Source organism: Salvelinus sp. IW2-2015, linkage group LG31 (assembly GCF_002910315.2).
Source record: "Salvelinus sp. IW2-2015 linkage group LG31, ASM291031v2, whole genome shotgun sequence".
NCBI classification, from domain to species: domain Eukaryota; kingdom Metazoa; phylum Chordata; class Actinopteri; order Salmoniformes; family Salmonidae; genus Salvelinus; species Salvelinus sp. IW2-2015.
The window spans coordinates 8,930,095-8,945,347 of NC_036870.1; the positions used below are offsets into that span (position 1 = coordinate 8,930,095).

At 46.3% G+C, this 15,253-nt stretch overlaps 1 protein-coding gene across 1 annotated transcript in view; it reads right to left on the bottom strand.

Moving 5' to 3' along the window:
• Positions 1-301: 301 nt before the first annotated feature.
• The window catches only part of LOC111955677 (glutamate receptor ionotropic, kainate 5-like), a 103,508-nt gene continuing 88,556 nt past the window's right edge, over positions 302-15,253 (bottom strand). The window contains 12 exon segments of the mRNA XM_070436339.1: positions 302-2,468; positions 3,256-3,377; positions 5,681-5,809; positions 7,234-7,459; positions 7,921-8,086; positions 8,861-9,034; positions 9,315-9,424; positions 10,287-10,400; positions 13,562-13,765; positions 14,705-14,812; positions 15,026-15,076; positions 15,078-15,134. Of these exon segments, the coding sequence (XP_070292440.1) occupies positions 1,815-2,468; positions 3,256-3,377; positions 5,681-5,809; positions 7,234-7,459; positions 7,921-8,086; positions 8,861-9,034; positions 9,315-9,424; positions 10,287-10,400; positions 13,562-13,765; positions 14,705-14,812; positions 15,026-15,076; positions 15,078-15,134 (2,115 nt within the window). The 3' untranslated portion in view covers positions 302-1,814.

Below are 15,253 nucleotides of genomic sequence, written 5' to 3' on the forward strand. Positions count from 1 at the left end.
CCCTTCTAGTGACAGAGAAAAATGCATGCTACTTGTCGCTTTTACCAACTGAATGACTCTGTTCTGTACTCTACTGCACTGTACCCTACTGCACTGTAGCAACTTCTACTGAGACATAATGTATTGTTGAGGGCTCTCATGACTTGTATAGACCAGCCAGGGCAGTGTACAACATCTTGTGTGACAGACCACCAATGACACAACTAGATACAGCAGGAAATTGCAACTTATAGATATTAAATCACGTTTATGTTCATGCACACACAGGCACGGACATATGCAACGACACCAGATTCAGAAGTTTGTATACTGTTTTTTTTATTCCAAATACCTTTTRGTGTCTATATATTTAACATAAGACGACTACGCCCCTCTTACAGTACCCCACACTTCAACAGTAATAATAATAACAATATAATCGTAATAATATACATTGGTCGTCATTTTCTTAATAATCCATTTAGCACTGGTATAGAAATCTGAGGGAAAACACGAAAGAAAGGGCATTAAATATGACAAAATGCACTTTGACCCATTCTTTCCTCTGTATGCACGCACACACACATACACACTTATGACCCCCATATGAATCACACAGAACACACATTAACACYGGTTTCCTCTTACCATTGGCCAGACAGGACTGTGCGTTACGTTTCTCCTGTTCTGCTTCGTATAACCATATGTAATCATCATTTTGTCTCATTTGTCATTCCTTGTGCTGAGTTTGGTATTCTCCTTGACTCTTGCTATTTATATCCAGTTTCTTAATTTCCGATCTGTTTGAAGGATTCACAACGCACCGTGTTGTTTAACTGTGCTCTGTAGCTCTGTTGCGCTGTAATTTGARGGGGCTACGATACACTAACTGTGTGTTTAGAACTCTGTGGCAAAGCTGGCTTGTTGATCAGTGGAATGCAAAGCCACACTGTTGCTACTCTGACAAGCAAACYTGGACTGTAATATTGAGTCCTGTGATCTGGGTGTACTATCAGTAGGTGTTTTAGAGAAGGCCTCTTTAGACTATTGACCTTTGAACTTTGTTCCCGGGCTTGTGATTGGTGGGAAAGAGACCTAATTTATGCACTAATGGTCATGATCTCCACATTGGCTTTCTTAAGGATCTTTAATGACAGACCAAAAACATGAGTCAWTAACTAAACAGTGACCAAGAAACCAATGACGACAATTAAAAAGATATTCGAAAGAAAGAAAGATAGAAAATAAATTAGGCYAGTTAGACTCTGAGAGAAAGCAAATCGAAAACACAAATTCCAAAGTTCAAGCTCTTCCAGCTGCTCTGGGGAAAAAATATGCATCTTCTTGCGAGAACCAACTTCTTTAAGCGCAAGAGTTCCTGTGTGTTTGAAGTCTCTATGGTCCCCTGAACCTCTCCGGCGCTTGTTGGATAGGTCAAGTCCTCCCGTCAGATCCAAGTGAAAGAGAGAGAGAAGGTCAAAAGCCAAACCAGGCAGCTTGAACACACTTATGCCTACCGTTGAACGGTCACCACATGGTCTCTCACTGCACCGTAGGCAGCTAACGGTCATATGTGGTCAAAAGTCATTTCCCACTCCATAGACYGCCTGTTCCATTGCTTATCAGGACTCTTGGTTTAGGAGGACGGCCTTCTGCCCTGGAGAATAACATCTTCGCCCCCTCAAACGGGTCAGAGTGGTTTGATCCTGCCATGTCAATGCGCTACAAGCTCACAGCCCCTTCCGCTCCTCGTTCCTACGTGTTTCTCTGTTGAACCCTGACCWTTGACTTTTAACCCTCGACTCTTGTCACATGTCCGATCCCTCCGTCCCTCCTCAGTCTTGTTTCCCCAGCAGCAGGTCTGTGGTGGGCGCTTTCGCCGGGGGTAAGGGCCGCGGAGGAGGCGTGGGCTTAGGTTTGGGGCGATTGGGGCTCGCTGTGCCGCAGCCGCCCCCCTCGCTGTCGGTGTTGGTAGAGGAGGGTGGCGGGGGTGGAGTGAGGCGGGGCAGGGACATGGAAGAGTGTGGGCCGAGGTGGGGCGGGATGCGTGAGCAAGACGATGCTGACCTCAGGCTCTGGATGCGCCGACACTCCTGGCAGATCCGCACGTGGGCACAGCTCCGGGAGGGTGGCGCCGTGGCAGCCTCGGGCGGGGGAGGGGGTGTTGTGGTGTTGGCACCCAGCGGGTCCTCCAGGAGGCGCTGTGGCCCCGGGCCCATGTCTGAGGGCCCCCCCCCTACGGCCCCGCACCCCCCCCCTGCTGCTCCCCCMCCGCCAGTCAGGTGGCCCGAGCTGCTGTACAGCTTGCCGTTGCTGAGGCGCATCTCGCGGACTAGGCGGATGGGTCTCGGGACACCCAGCTGGAGGCGAGTGGGGTGGCGCAAGACACCGCCAGTGCTGGCCAAGGGACGCCGCCGCCGAGAGCGTGAGCTCTTCTTACAGGAGATGGCGTTGCGGAACTCAGTCAGCATCTCCTGACACACTGACACCTAGGCGAGAGAGAAGAGGAAGATAGAGCGAGAGAGGGAGAGAGAACGACAGAGAGAGGGAGAGGCGGGATAGGGAGATAAAGAGAGAAGGGGATGATCGTGTGAATGTGGGAGAGAAAGACAGAGGAAAATCTTCCCGAGGTTTACTAAACTTGTTGCACTGTTCAAATACGGTGTGACCTCTGGGCAATGGAAATAGGACAAATAAGTAGCTACCTCCAGTGACACTGACACACATTCAAAAGGATCTCACATACAGAACGAAGCTAAAGACGGAGAGACAACGGAGACAGGAATCACAAAAACAAAGAAGGCAGCCAGCAGAGATAAAGCAGGGGCAAATGAAAGTCACAAACAGCGTTTTACCCAGACGACAATGAAATAAACAACACAATGGACTAGCGGGAGGAATAACAATGACCAACACAAAACCTAGAGACAGAGACAGAGGAGTGAGAGAGAGAGAGAGAAAGGGGGAGAGAGAACTGAATCACAGACAGCCTAGACAGAGAGCTAGAGAGACGAGGGAGCGAGAGAGAAATAGAGAGGAACAAAGGATAAAGAAAGGAAAACGCAGACATCGACCATCACCCTCTGTTTGCTTGCAGCCATTTACACATCAACACGACGACATCAACACGACGACGCCGAAGCACAACACTCACTGCACTGCACTACACACCACACGAGAGAGAGAGAGAGCGAGCTGGCGGGCTGGAGTTGTGTTGCCATAGTAACCTACTGGAGGGTGTCTGTGGTTTTGGCCGGGGCAGCAGTGAGGGCGTACCTCGTCTGTCTCTGCCGAGCGGCGGGTGGACCACACAAACTCCATGACGGCCACGAACACGGCGATGATGAGGCCACAGATCAACACCACGAAGATGCCACCGATGTTCTCCATGCCCAGACCTGCGGGGGAACAGAGGAATTATGTACGCAGTTCTAACACACGGATAGAGAGGGAATGGTAGGGCTGTGTGTAAGGACATACACTTGCATACACATGCACGACACACACGCACGCACACAGATATTTATGATTACCCCGGCACACACATAGGGCACAGAAAAAGCACAGGCAAATGTACACAATGAAATAGCCTCCACAGGATCATAAGGTCCTTTTCATGCTCTCTATACAAAGCCTTAGGGGCTGAAAAGCTCTGTGAACCTTAAGCGGCCTAATGTTCCCACAGAGAGTGTGTGTGTTGCCAAAGACTTCAGTCACCCAAGTCATGGACTGTTCTCTCTGCTACCGCACGGCAAGCGGAACCGGAGCGTCAAGTCTAGGTCCAAAAGTCTCCTTAACAGCTTCTACCCCCAAGCCATAAGACTGCTGAACAATTAATCAAATGGCCACCCGGACTATTTACATTGACACCCCCCCCCGTTTATTTTTACACTGGTGCTACTCGCTGTTTATTATCTATGCATAGTCACTTTACCCCTACCTACATGTACAAATTACCTCGACTAACCAGTACCACCGCACATTGGCTCGGTACCGGTACCCCCTGTATATAGCCTTGTTATTGTTATTTTATTGTGTTACTTTATTACATTTTTTACTTTATGCTTACTAAGTAAGCATTTCTCGGTAGGGTCTACACCTGTTGAATACGGCGCATGTGACAAATTTGATTTGTTGTGGGCGTGTACAATTCAACAAGCCTGCATTCATTGACTTAATAAGTCAATCAACCACACGAATCCCCTTTGGCTCTTCCTGTTCTATTTCTAAGACAGAATATTCAACACGAAGGTTTTACATGTTTTTTTATCTTCAAACTGTCTCATAAGAATGCTCTGAGCAAGGACCCTTGTTATGTTGAGTGTATCGAAACAAAGGCTCAAGTCTCCCTGCTTTAACCTGAGGGCACTTATTTATCCCATGGATGACTCAACCGTAACTAGTGTGTCTGGTTGAAAGTAGTGCACTAAATAGGGATAGAGTGCCATTTGGGTCGCACCTGTGTCTTACTGCGGGCTGCCAAATATGCAAACCACAAACAACATCTAGCGTGCTACGTCTTGGCCTATATCGTCCAGTCTGTTGCTTGTAGCTATCTAAGCATTTGGAATGGGAGAAGGGTTAGCAGATGTCCCAAAAGGAAACTGCAGAAATGAAAAATAAGAAACATTTCAGAAAAGGGGAAATCTCTAACACACAGGCAAGGCAAATACAAAAAGAAGTTTGCTTTGGCACACGCAAACACACACACCATGTAGACACTTATATCCCCCTGATAAAATGCAGTAATCATGACACTAATAAAATAACTCTTCCAAATTTAGTTTGTTCTTAAACCAACACTGTAATTCTCCTCAGGCATCATTTCATGCGCTATAGAACAGCGGAATATGTACCGTAATATTTTTTTTCACGTGGCGAGAGGCTCGTCACCTATGCTTCGTCAACAAAACAATAACAGCGGGGGTGGGGCGGACAGTGACGCAGTTTCCCCCTACTGCGGAATCCATCTTTAAGGATGAGGSATAATAAACCCAACACATTCACACACATATCTAACGCAAATGTAATTTCCAGCTGTGAGTCATTGTGATGGGAATAGAGCGGACTACACTTATCAATTCACTTGTGTCCACGATTCTGTGATACCAAAATACATCGACTTTATGAGTGTCTAAGAAACAAGTGCTTGAGGAAATGTCAGCATTGTATTGTGTACATTAGTAGTGTGCAATTCTAATGTGACTGCATAGGAGCTGGTTTGGAACAAATGAACATTAACCTCAGCGATTKGTATGACGGCTGACGGTTGCTGGGCAGTAGTCGTTACCAAGAACAGGACCTGACGGAGATCCACTCATGGATGGAAAAGTTGTGTATTTACTAGCCTAATTTAAGGTATACGATATGCTGGGCTGTGAGGGTGTGTGAGGGTTAGCGTCCTATTTCATTTCCCCACAAGTGTTTCATTCATTTTCAAGCCTCTCAGAGTAGGAGTGCTGATCTAGGATCAGGTCCACCCTGTCCATCTAATCTTATTGATTAAGATCAACAAGGAAAAACTGATCCCAGATGAGCAGGCCCACTTTGAAACGCTTGATATGGGGGCCCCCTGATCATCAGTGCTGGTACTTTGCCAGGTCTCCATTGCGAAATAAGTCTTCTGACCTCAATGGGACTTCCTGGTTAAGTAAAGGTTAAATAAAATAAAAACTACTGGCGCAGGTGGTGCTGTACCCACCCTTGGCTCGGTGGTCCTCCTCCTTGGGGCACTGCCCCCCTTCCCACCACCTCCTCTTCAGGATCTCCAGCCTGTTGTTCTCTGCCAGCTGTAACACCCCCAGAGTGATCTCCTCTTTAAACGGCGAGCCTGAGGAAGAGGGGGAGGAGTGAGAGAGATAGAGGGTGGGGGAGAGAAAGAGAGAGGGCGGGAGAGAGGGAGGAAAGGAGAGAGGGAGAGAGAGAAACAGACAGACAGGCAAGGAGGGAGAGAAGGAGTGAAAGAGAGAGAACAATATTACTGTTGCTAATTGTGTTTACTATCCATGTCCTCATTATTGATTTAACTTCCTGTGTCGTTGCTTGGCGATTAAAGATAGTGACATATCGTGCCAATAAAGTTCATTGAATTGAATCGAATCAAGATTGAGTGAGGAAGCAAGAGAGGATTGGGAATAGAGAGGGCTTTAAAAAGAGGTAGAGAACGTGGTGATGGAGAAAMAAAATGAGGGAGGGGGTGAGTGAGCGAGAGGGAGGGAGAGAGAGAGAAATTTATAATTGGGACTCTGCACTACATGTGAGCCAACTGTAACCTTAGAGGTTGGCATCCGTACTGTTGTGCAAATACAACAAACACCAATTATACTGTACATGTAAGTCAGAGGTTGTAAGGTAGGCCAGCCAGACATACTGTTAATATTCAGTAATAGGCTAGTTAGCTGGGATGGAACCATCTGTGAACTCCACAGATGGATCTCCGCTAACAAAGCTAACAAAATGTTAAATGTCAAAAATGTTCCCCCTGAGATTTTCACTTTGGGACCTRTGTTCCCAAGCGTTCCATCCCAATTCCAACCCCGGCTAATAGGGAAGGCGAAAGAGCTCACACATAGCTGGAGTCATGTAAATACATATTTCCGCCCCAAAAACAAGGATCCAAGCCTGTCCTTAAATCTGTCGCTGAGAACCACCTACTTGTGTYACATCAAAGTTGCTGAGGAAGAAGCAACTGTAGCCATGGTGACAGGCTTTAAAAAAAAATGTGGATGATGAGATGGGAGTTATTTCTGACCTTTGAGCTGGAAGGAAATGTAAAGGCATGWTGATGAAAGAAAGAGGAACCGTATCCCTGGTCAGTCCTTGAGGGAAATGTGATACTGTATCTCTGAGGCCTACTTTGATGTTTTGAAATTCTGGGAATTCTTTGGGAAAAAAGGTCCCCGAGGCTGTAATACATAGCCAGGAATCAATCTAAACCAGGTGGGTTTGATGTTAAAATGGGCCTCCAGCAAGAACATACAAGGTTACATTTATGTTTATCATCAAAAATAAAATGAGAGAGGTGTAATAACATGATAAGTTCGATGGAAATTACACCAAATAAAATTGGAGCTCTTGGTGGTTAGGGTGTGAAACCGTAACTCTTGGTGTCCAGCATGCCTCCTAACCCATCCTTCTCTCCTTCCCTCATTCTCTCTCCTCCACCCTCTCCAACACTCACTCAGTGGCATTTTGATGGCAGTCCTCACTCCTTCTCCCCTATCCCCCCCCCGACCACACTCCCTCTCCACTCACCCAGGGGCATGCCGATGCCATAGCCCTTGGTGTCGAGCAGACCTCCTATTTGGGTGAGGTTACAGTTGAGGCGGCGGTGGTACTTGTTCATGGTGCTCTCCAGCAGGAAGGCGTATTTTGAGTTGACCACGCGGGCGATGCCCTCCTCTGTGCTCTTCACAAACACACTGGGCTGCTTGGAGTGCATGTAGTTCCACATGCGCTGGTACGTCTGGTAGCGCGAGTTCTGTTGATGGGTGTCATGGCAAGACAAGAAGGGTTTTGAACTCTTTGTGATACCCCCAACACATACACATGAATCTCTCTCTCACTCTCACTCTCACTCTCACTCTCACTCTCACTCTCACTCTCACTCTCACTCTCACACACACACACATACACATACACCCCTGCACCAGTGGCATAGCGCAGCTTAGAATGGCCCCCCCGCAATGTCTGAGCAACGCCCCAACCACATTTTTTTGTTGTTGCAGTTTTATAGCTAATCTCATGCCATTTTACACATTTTTCCATGAAGCTGAGAGAAAATGTTGCTGTTTTAAAGCAAATTTCCCGCAATTCTACACATATTGCAATGAGCCTTTTTCATATTTAAAGCTAATTCCCTGTAATTCTGAACATACATGTATTACCTGTTCACATGTCCTGCACCCCCCACACCCCACACACACAGCATACAATCCCTACCATGAAGAAGGTCATGGTGGAGCCTCCTTGGATGGTGCCATACTGGATGTTTGTCTGGTCTGCCAGGTCGTCAGGAGACTCGATGGGCACCTCCATCCTCTGAACAGTGAGGAAGGCTGCCAGGTTGGCCGTGTAGGAGGAGATGATGATTAGAGTGAACGCCCACCTGGGATGGAGAGACAGGGGACAGGCATATTATCACAAGTTACACTATGGCAAAGTTAAGCCTAGCCTACTCCTGGACTAAAAAAGATACCTATATGATCTTAGTTGTTGTCCAGAATACGGTGGCAGAATTATGGTAACCAATTTTTTTCCAAAAATCCTGGTTGCATTTCCTGCTTTTTCACTACTTATTCCCTCCTGAGTCTTGGAATCTTCCACCCAGGATTTCTGGAAAACCTGGGAAATGTGGGTAAGTTACCAGAAACCTAGTCCAGAAATAGGCTTCATCTGTGTCCAGGAGACCATCCCATTTTATTACACCTCAAAGTTCTGTTCTTTTCCTGAATCCTTGTGAAGGTCAAAATGACAAATTGTTGAACTCTTTCCATTCACAAAATGCTGTTSTACTGATATAATGAAACGTTTGTTGATCGTCTGAGCATCCACATAGCTATAAGTAACTTATTGCACTACTTTACCCTTTAGGTTGAACCCAGTTTTATTCTGAGCAGTGCATTGCAGTATCAAGACAATGCAGAGTTAATGGAGCTAACAAACTAGAGTGAGAAGTGGGTGAGGTTGGGTGTAATACTGCGGCATAATATAATTCCCATCAGTATATGACTGCCATCTGGTTGATCTGATGAACAGTAGCTTTGAGAGAAGYGTAAAGTGGAGGAAGGGAGGGAGGAGGAAGGAATACAGAGATTGATACTGTAGCTAGACACACACACGTCCCAAACCCACCCCTCCCACACAGCCCATACACACTCACCAGACCCCGGAGACGCAGCGRGTGGACAGGGCGCGGGGCATGATCTCAGAGCCCTGCTGCATGAAGCCTCCCACGGGGAACCACAGGCTGTTGCCCAGGGTGTACTGGTTCTCCAGCACGTCCTTTCGCCCCATAGGACACGGGTGGGAGTTGTACCACTCATACGGACTCAACCTGGGAGGTGGACAGAGACAGAGGTGGACTATGAGCTTAAGTCTTCAACATATGATTTACACATACCAGCATCGTGTCTTAATGAGTGAAAAAGGATCCCCAAAATTGCATTTCGCTGCTCTCTATTAGATAAGTAGATGAGGGAAAGAAGACTTGTATAACCTCTGATCCCAGATCTGTTTGTGTTGCATAGCCAACAGATAAAGGACCACCAGGCTACTCTAACCAGTGTATGCAGGTTGAGGTGTCCCCCAGCCCACTAGGTGGTGTAGTTAGCTACCTGGCGGCTAGGAAGAGCACACAGCTGACAGCCAGGTAGGCCAGCAGCATGAAGAGCCACACGGCCGGAGAYAACGGGTCCAGGAAGGAGAAATAACCTGGCTTCCGMCCCTGATTGGAGGACGAGGACAAAGCTAGTGTTAACAGAGACCAATAGCGGACGGTGCAGTTCAGATTTCAAACACAATGGGGCAGAGTGTTGGCATTGATTGCATTACAGACTGGGCAATGTGAGTACAAGGTCGTATTCATTAGGACTCAACAGAGCAAAAGGTTTTGCAGCAGAACATGGAAACAAGTTGTTTCAGTCCATTTTCTTCAATTTGGTACCTAATGAATACGACCCACGACAGGTTGAGTAATTACATTGATAATGGAATGTATTAGACTACAGAGTTATGTGGTTTGTTTTGTTTGTTGTCCATATATGATAATTGCTTTTTGGATGAATCCGGGTTTGGGGTTGACACTTTATTTTAACGTCTGCTTATAAACTGCTTATAATCATCATGATCATAGTTTGAATACATCCTTATTCATGACTTGTATATGAATGATTGATACATGCAATGTACTCYCCTATGGGACTAAATGCATCCACGTCTGATAGGCATTTTGCTAATGCTTAACAAACCATTTTATCACGGTCTATAAACAGTTTATAGGCACACAAATAAAGTGTTATCCGAGGTAGTAACAACTAAGCCATATACGGAACAATGTATAAAACAGTGCATATTCCACTGCACCCCTGGTCCGGCTGGACGTTTCCATTGACTTCTTTGTTATACTGGGGAAATTGCTTTTCATAGCTAGGACTGACACCAAGGACATGGCAAGAGCCGTGACAACTCTCACAGTGGAAAAGCACCAACAGAGTACAGCACACGCAATCTGTACTCAATGACAGTGCATAACCATTAGTGGTAAACCATAACTAAATGGACTGGACTGGTCTCCGTGGTCATCTTACCAGATGGACTCTGTACAGGATGCTGATGCCCAGAGACATGAAGGGTTTGGAGAAATCTATGACCTTCTCCCTCTCTGAGGTGATGGTGAACCCAGCTACCGCCAAGTCTGCTTTCTGTAGGAGAGAGGGACAGACGGAGATGGATAGGGCGAGGGGGCGGGGGGAGAGGAGAGGAATAGAGGGATAGGGAGAGAGACAGAGAAAGAAAGMGAGAGAGCGAGAGATAAAGAGAGAGAAGGAAGGGAGAGAGAGAGATATAAAACAGAGGGGAGTCGAAGAGGGAGGAAGAGAGAGCAGAGAGATGGAGAGAGATATATTTTAAAAAGGATGTTATCGAGGAGGACTTGAAAGCAGTCTTGACATGTAGGAAAGCAGGAGGGGAAGAGTCTTCAAGAGGGAGGTCTAGAGGAAGGAGTGGGGCGGGAAACACCATAGAGGGCATAGTCATCATAGAGTGCATGGCTGCTCCAACAAAAACAAGACCCCAGACACCTCTCAGTTCCTTAATTACAGCTTAATTGATTAACGAGGACAGACTCGTTAACGAGTTTCACCCACTTTCATCATGCCATACCGAGAGAGACAGAGAGAGAGAGAGAGAGAGAGAGAGAGAGAGAGAGAGAGAGAGAGAGAGAGAGAGAGAGAGAGAGAGAGAGAGAGAGAGAAGGGGGTGGGTTAGTGTGTTATTCAATGAACTGTTCATAAAATGCTAGTTTGTGTGTGTGTGTGTGCGTGTGCGTGTGCGTGTGTGTGTGTGTGTGTGTATTGCATAAGTAGGCATATTAAAACATCTAGTGAGTGTGTATTTTCATGGAATTTACATAACTTTGTGTGAGGGCTCACTCTGCATATCCATTAGTGTGTGTGTCACCAAGAGCGTGTTCACTCCACATGAGCGCATGTCTGTGTGCACTTACAGTGTGTACACTCTTAGAATGATAAGTGCTATCTAGAACCCAAAAGGTTCCATAGGAGAACCCATTTGAAGAACCATTGTTGGTTACATGTAAAAACCCTTTCCACAGAGGATTCTACATAGAACCCAAAATGATTCTACCTTGAACCAAAAAAGGGTTTTACCTGGAACCAAAAAGGGGTTCTCCTATGGGGACACCCGAAGAACCCTTTTGGAACCCTTTTRTCTAACTGTATACACACGTGTGTGTACACGTGCGTTCATCAGGGTTTGTGCGTGCCAACCTACACTAGGTCATCACAGGCTGCACCACCGTATAATTAGCGACAGAGAGACATTTGATTAGCCTCTTAACGCCCCGGATGGGTCACGCACGGCTCCACTACCCKACCAGCTCCACTCACACTGGGGGGAAAGTAAGGTCATTATGGATGCCATCATCATTATCATTACCATTTTCAGTAACGGCATTATTAGATGCTATCAGGAGTCGAGATAGGGCCAGCAATCACACAGATAGCATCGGTAATTGCAATTGTCCTTTTTAGCAGTGGAGGTAGAAGTAACGGGTGACTATGGCGTTGTGGCAAAAATATCGTTATCAGTCACAAACATAGCAGCAACAGTAGTGCTAGACACTGTGTTGTTACTATGGCAATAGCAGTTGAAGGAGCATTGAGTGCCTTGCGGATTCTGGTACATTTGGCTCTGCGTCACAAAGTGGTCCTGGCTGCCTGCTCCCCCTTCCTCAGGGACCGGTTCCTGCTCAACCCCTCCTCTGAACTGCAGGTGGGTGCCAGTGAAAGCCACCTTGATACACACTATTTGGGTTATGTTTGATAAATGTTGAGTGTCAGCTTCAGATGTACTAGCCTCGGACAGACACGTCTTGTCACGTGCCCTTTCAATGATCTGACTGTTTTAATAGGCATGTCTTTGAGCCTGGGAAGTTATCAAATGTTGCATCATGCCAGCTGTGGTTCCAGTCCTATGCCTCATTATAGAAGATACTATCACAAGTCTTGCAGGATATGACACTAATGGCTTACACGATTGATCATAGGAAAAATACACTACATGACCAAAACTATATGTTGAACATGGGCATTAATATGAAGTTGGTCCCCGTTTGGCTGCTATGACAGCCTCCACTCTTCTGGCTTTCCACAAGACGTTGGAACATTGCTGCGGGGTCTTGCTACCATTCAGCTGCAAGAGCATTAGTGAGGTCGGGCACTGATGTTGGGCGATTAGGCCCGGCTCGCAGTCAGCGTTCCAATTCATCCCAAAGGTGTTTGATGGGGTTGAGGTCAGGGCTCTGTACAGCCCAGTCAAGTTCTTCCACACCGATCCCGGCTGAGTCGTTGTTGCTCCTAGAAGTTTCCACRTCACAATAACAGCATCTTACAGTTGACCGGGGCAGCTCTAGCAGGGCACAATTTGACAAACTGACTTGTTGGAAAGGTGGCATCCTATGACGGTGCCACGTTGAAAGTCATTGAGCTCTTCATTAAGGCCATTCTACTGCCAGTGTTTGTCTATTGAGATTGCATGGCTGTGTGCTCGATGTTATACACATGTCAGCAATGGGTGTGGCTGAAATCGCCAAATCCACTCATTTGAAGTGGTTTCCACATACTATTGTATGCTGTATAAAGTGTAGCTAGCTACAATAATATAATGAGAGGTCAGTCACTCAGTGTACTGAACATTGCACTGAACTTCCTTATCAACCCTGTCCAATCACAGTAGAGTGTATGGGAGTTGTTTTGTTACTTTTAACTGTGGTAAATGCACCAGCTGCTGATTCTGAAGAAAATACTACGTAAGGGCCACAGGGGGTCTCGGATGTTATACACCTGTCAGCAACAGGTGTGACCGAAATCGCCGAATCCACTCATTTGAAGGGGTGTCCACATACTTTTGCGTATATAGTGTGTGTGATAAAAGCTGTGACACCAGATCTTTATCCGTACATTCTTACCACAGAGAGCTACAGAATAACCTGACGATCAGCAGACTTTGATTGAGATGCACGACTTCACAACCCTTTGATCAGTGTGGTCACCAACCATGGTCCTAGAGAGCTTAGCAGGTTTTTGCTCCATCCCAGCACTAACACCTGATTCAATGACTCAACTAATCGTCACACTTTTAGATGAATTGTATCAGGTATTGTAGCGCAGAGCTGGGGCAAAGCCTGCCCGTCCCTATAGCGCTCTACGACCAAGGAATTTAGACAGCCTTCTCATTAGTTATCGTGGCCYATCATAGGCTGCCTTTGACTGATTGACGACCCACCTCATTGACCCACTTTTACAGCCAGTCGTCTCGACGCTGTGCCTGCGTGTGTGCTTACCCTATTGATGAGCTCTCCCACCATGCCTGTCCAGGAACCATTTGGTTCAGGCGCTCCGTACAGACCGTCATCCACCAGCTTGATCCTGAAGGAGAACTTCAACAAGTCCGACATCTCTCTTAGCATGTCCACACAGAAGCCCTGGTACCGGTCGTTTCCCTGCAGCTCCTGGTAGTTGGACTTATGCATCACATACGGGTTCTCCTGCAATAGAAGGACATCAAAAGGTCCTTCAAGAGCTATAATTCAAAGAAGGCGAAGGCATTTTCCCGAAACGTGTTGATAAAAAAAAAAAAAAGAATACCCCTCCGCGTGTCTTTTGTTATTACATGTAGCACTGACTTTGCTAACAGACACTTATTAAGGAATACATTTGCTGACTATGACTGTGATATGTGGTTGTCTCTCAAAGCTACKTTAAGATGAATGCACTAACTAAGTCGCTCTCGATAAGATTGTGTGCTCAGTGACTAAAATGGAAATCTACATGTAATATATATCTTTGAAGGAAACATCCTACCAACAGCTGCTGAATATTTCTTCATCATTATTCCGAGAAGGAACAGTGTCCTGAAGGATTTACTAAGGGCTGACTCTTTACTTGTAATGCGAGCACATACCCACATTTACATATTTTGTAATTTCTTGCATAGAGGTCACTGGCGAAATGATTTGTCATTAAGGGGCTATATGTGACTTATTAGCCATGAATGACATTAACATCTACAGTACTTAGCACTGACTTGATGATGTGTATAGAACTAATGTTACAAGTTACTGTACGATAAAATGATTATTGTACCCCTAACTGGCTCCTTTTTTGTTCTTGGTAAATTTTATGTAATTTTATTTAACTAGGCAAGTCAGTTAAGAACAAATTCTTATTTACAATGACAGCCTACCAGGGAACAGTGGGTTAACTGCCTTGTTCAGGGTCAGAATGATAGATTTTTACCTTGTCAGCTCGGGGATTCGATGKYGCAYCCTTTCAGTTACTGGCCCAACGCTCTAACCACTAGGCTACCTGCCGCCCCCAAATGAATCTGGAACACTTGAGAAATGTTGTTTGACCCAAAATGGCCAACAGAAAACCAACAGTTTCACATCTACCAATGCAAATGTGCGAAACCAATATGTCTTTACCAATATGGTGGTGACGATGAGCGTCTTGTTAGCCAACGTCTCCGACATGTTGATGTCCAGAGACGTCGAGTTCATCGCCAACGTGTTGTTAGAGTACCAGATCCCGATCTATACACAGGGATGATGAAGGAAAGAAAGGGAGGAGAGGGGGATGAAGAGGAAGAGGTAGAGAATAAGGTTGAACCCATGATCAATGTGTATGTTTTAGTCAAAATATTTTGTGCTTGTCAAATCATCATCACTCCTAAATAGAGCCAATCGCCCGCCCCCCCCCCAACCGCACACTGACCCAGTGACATTGAAACCTCATGATCCCCTGACCTCTTTATGACCTCCACGGTGCTGCTTCTCCAGGATTCTCAGGGTGTAGTTTGGTCCTCTGGCCTTTGCTGTTGAACTCAACCCTGCCGGTGCAACGGCCATCCATAACCTCGCACCCTGAGAGAGAACAGACGAGACAGAGAGAGAAGGCGAGAAGCGAGAGGGAGAGCGACGAGAGAGCGAGAGGGAGAGCGAGAGAACGAGCGAGAGAGAAGCGAGAGGGAGAAA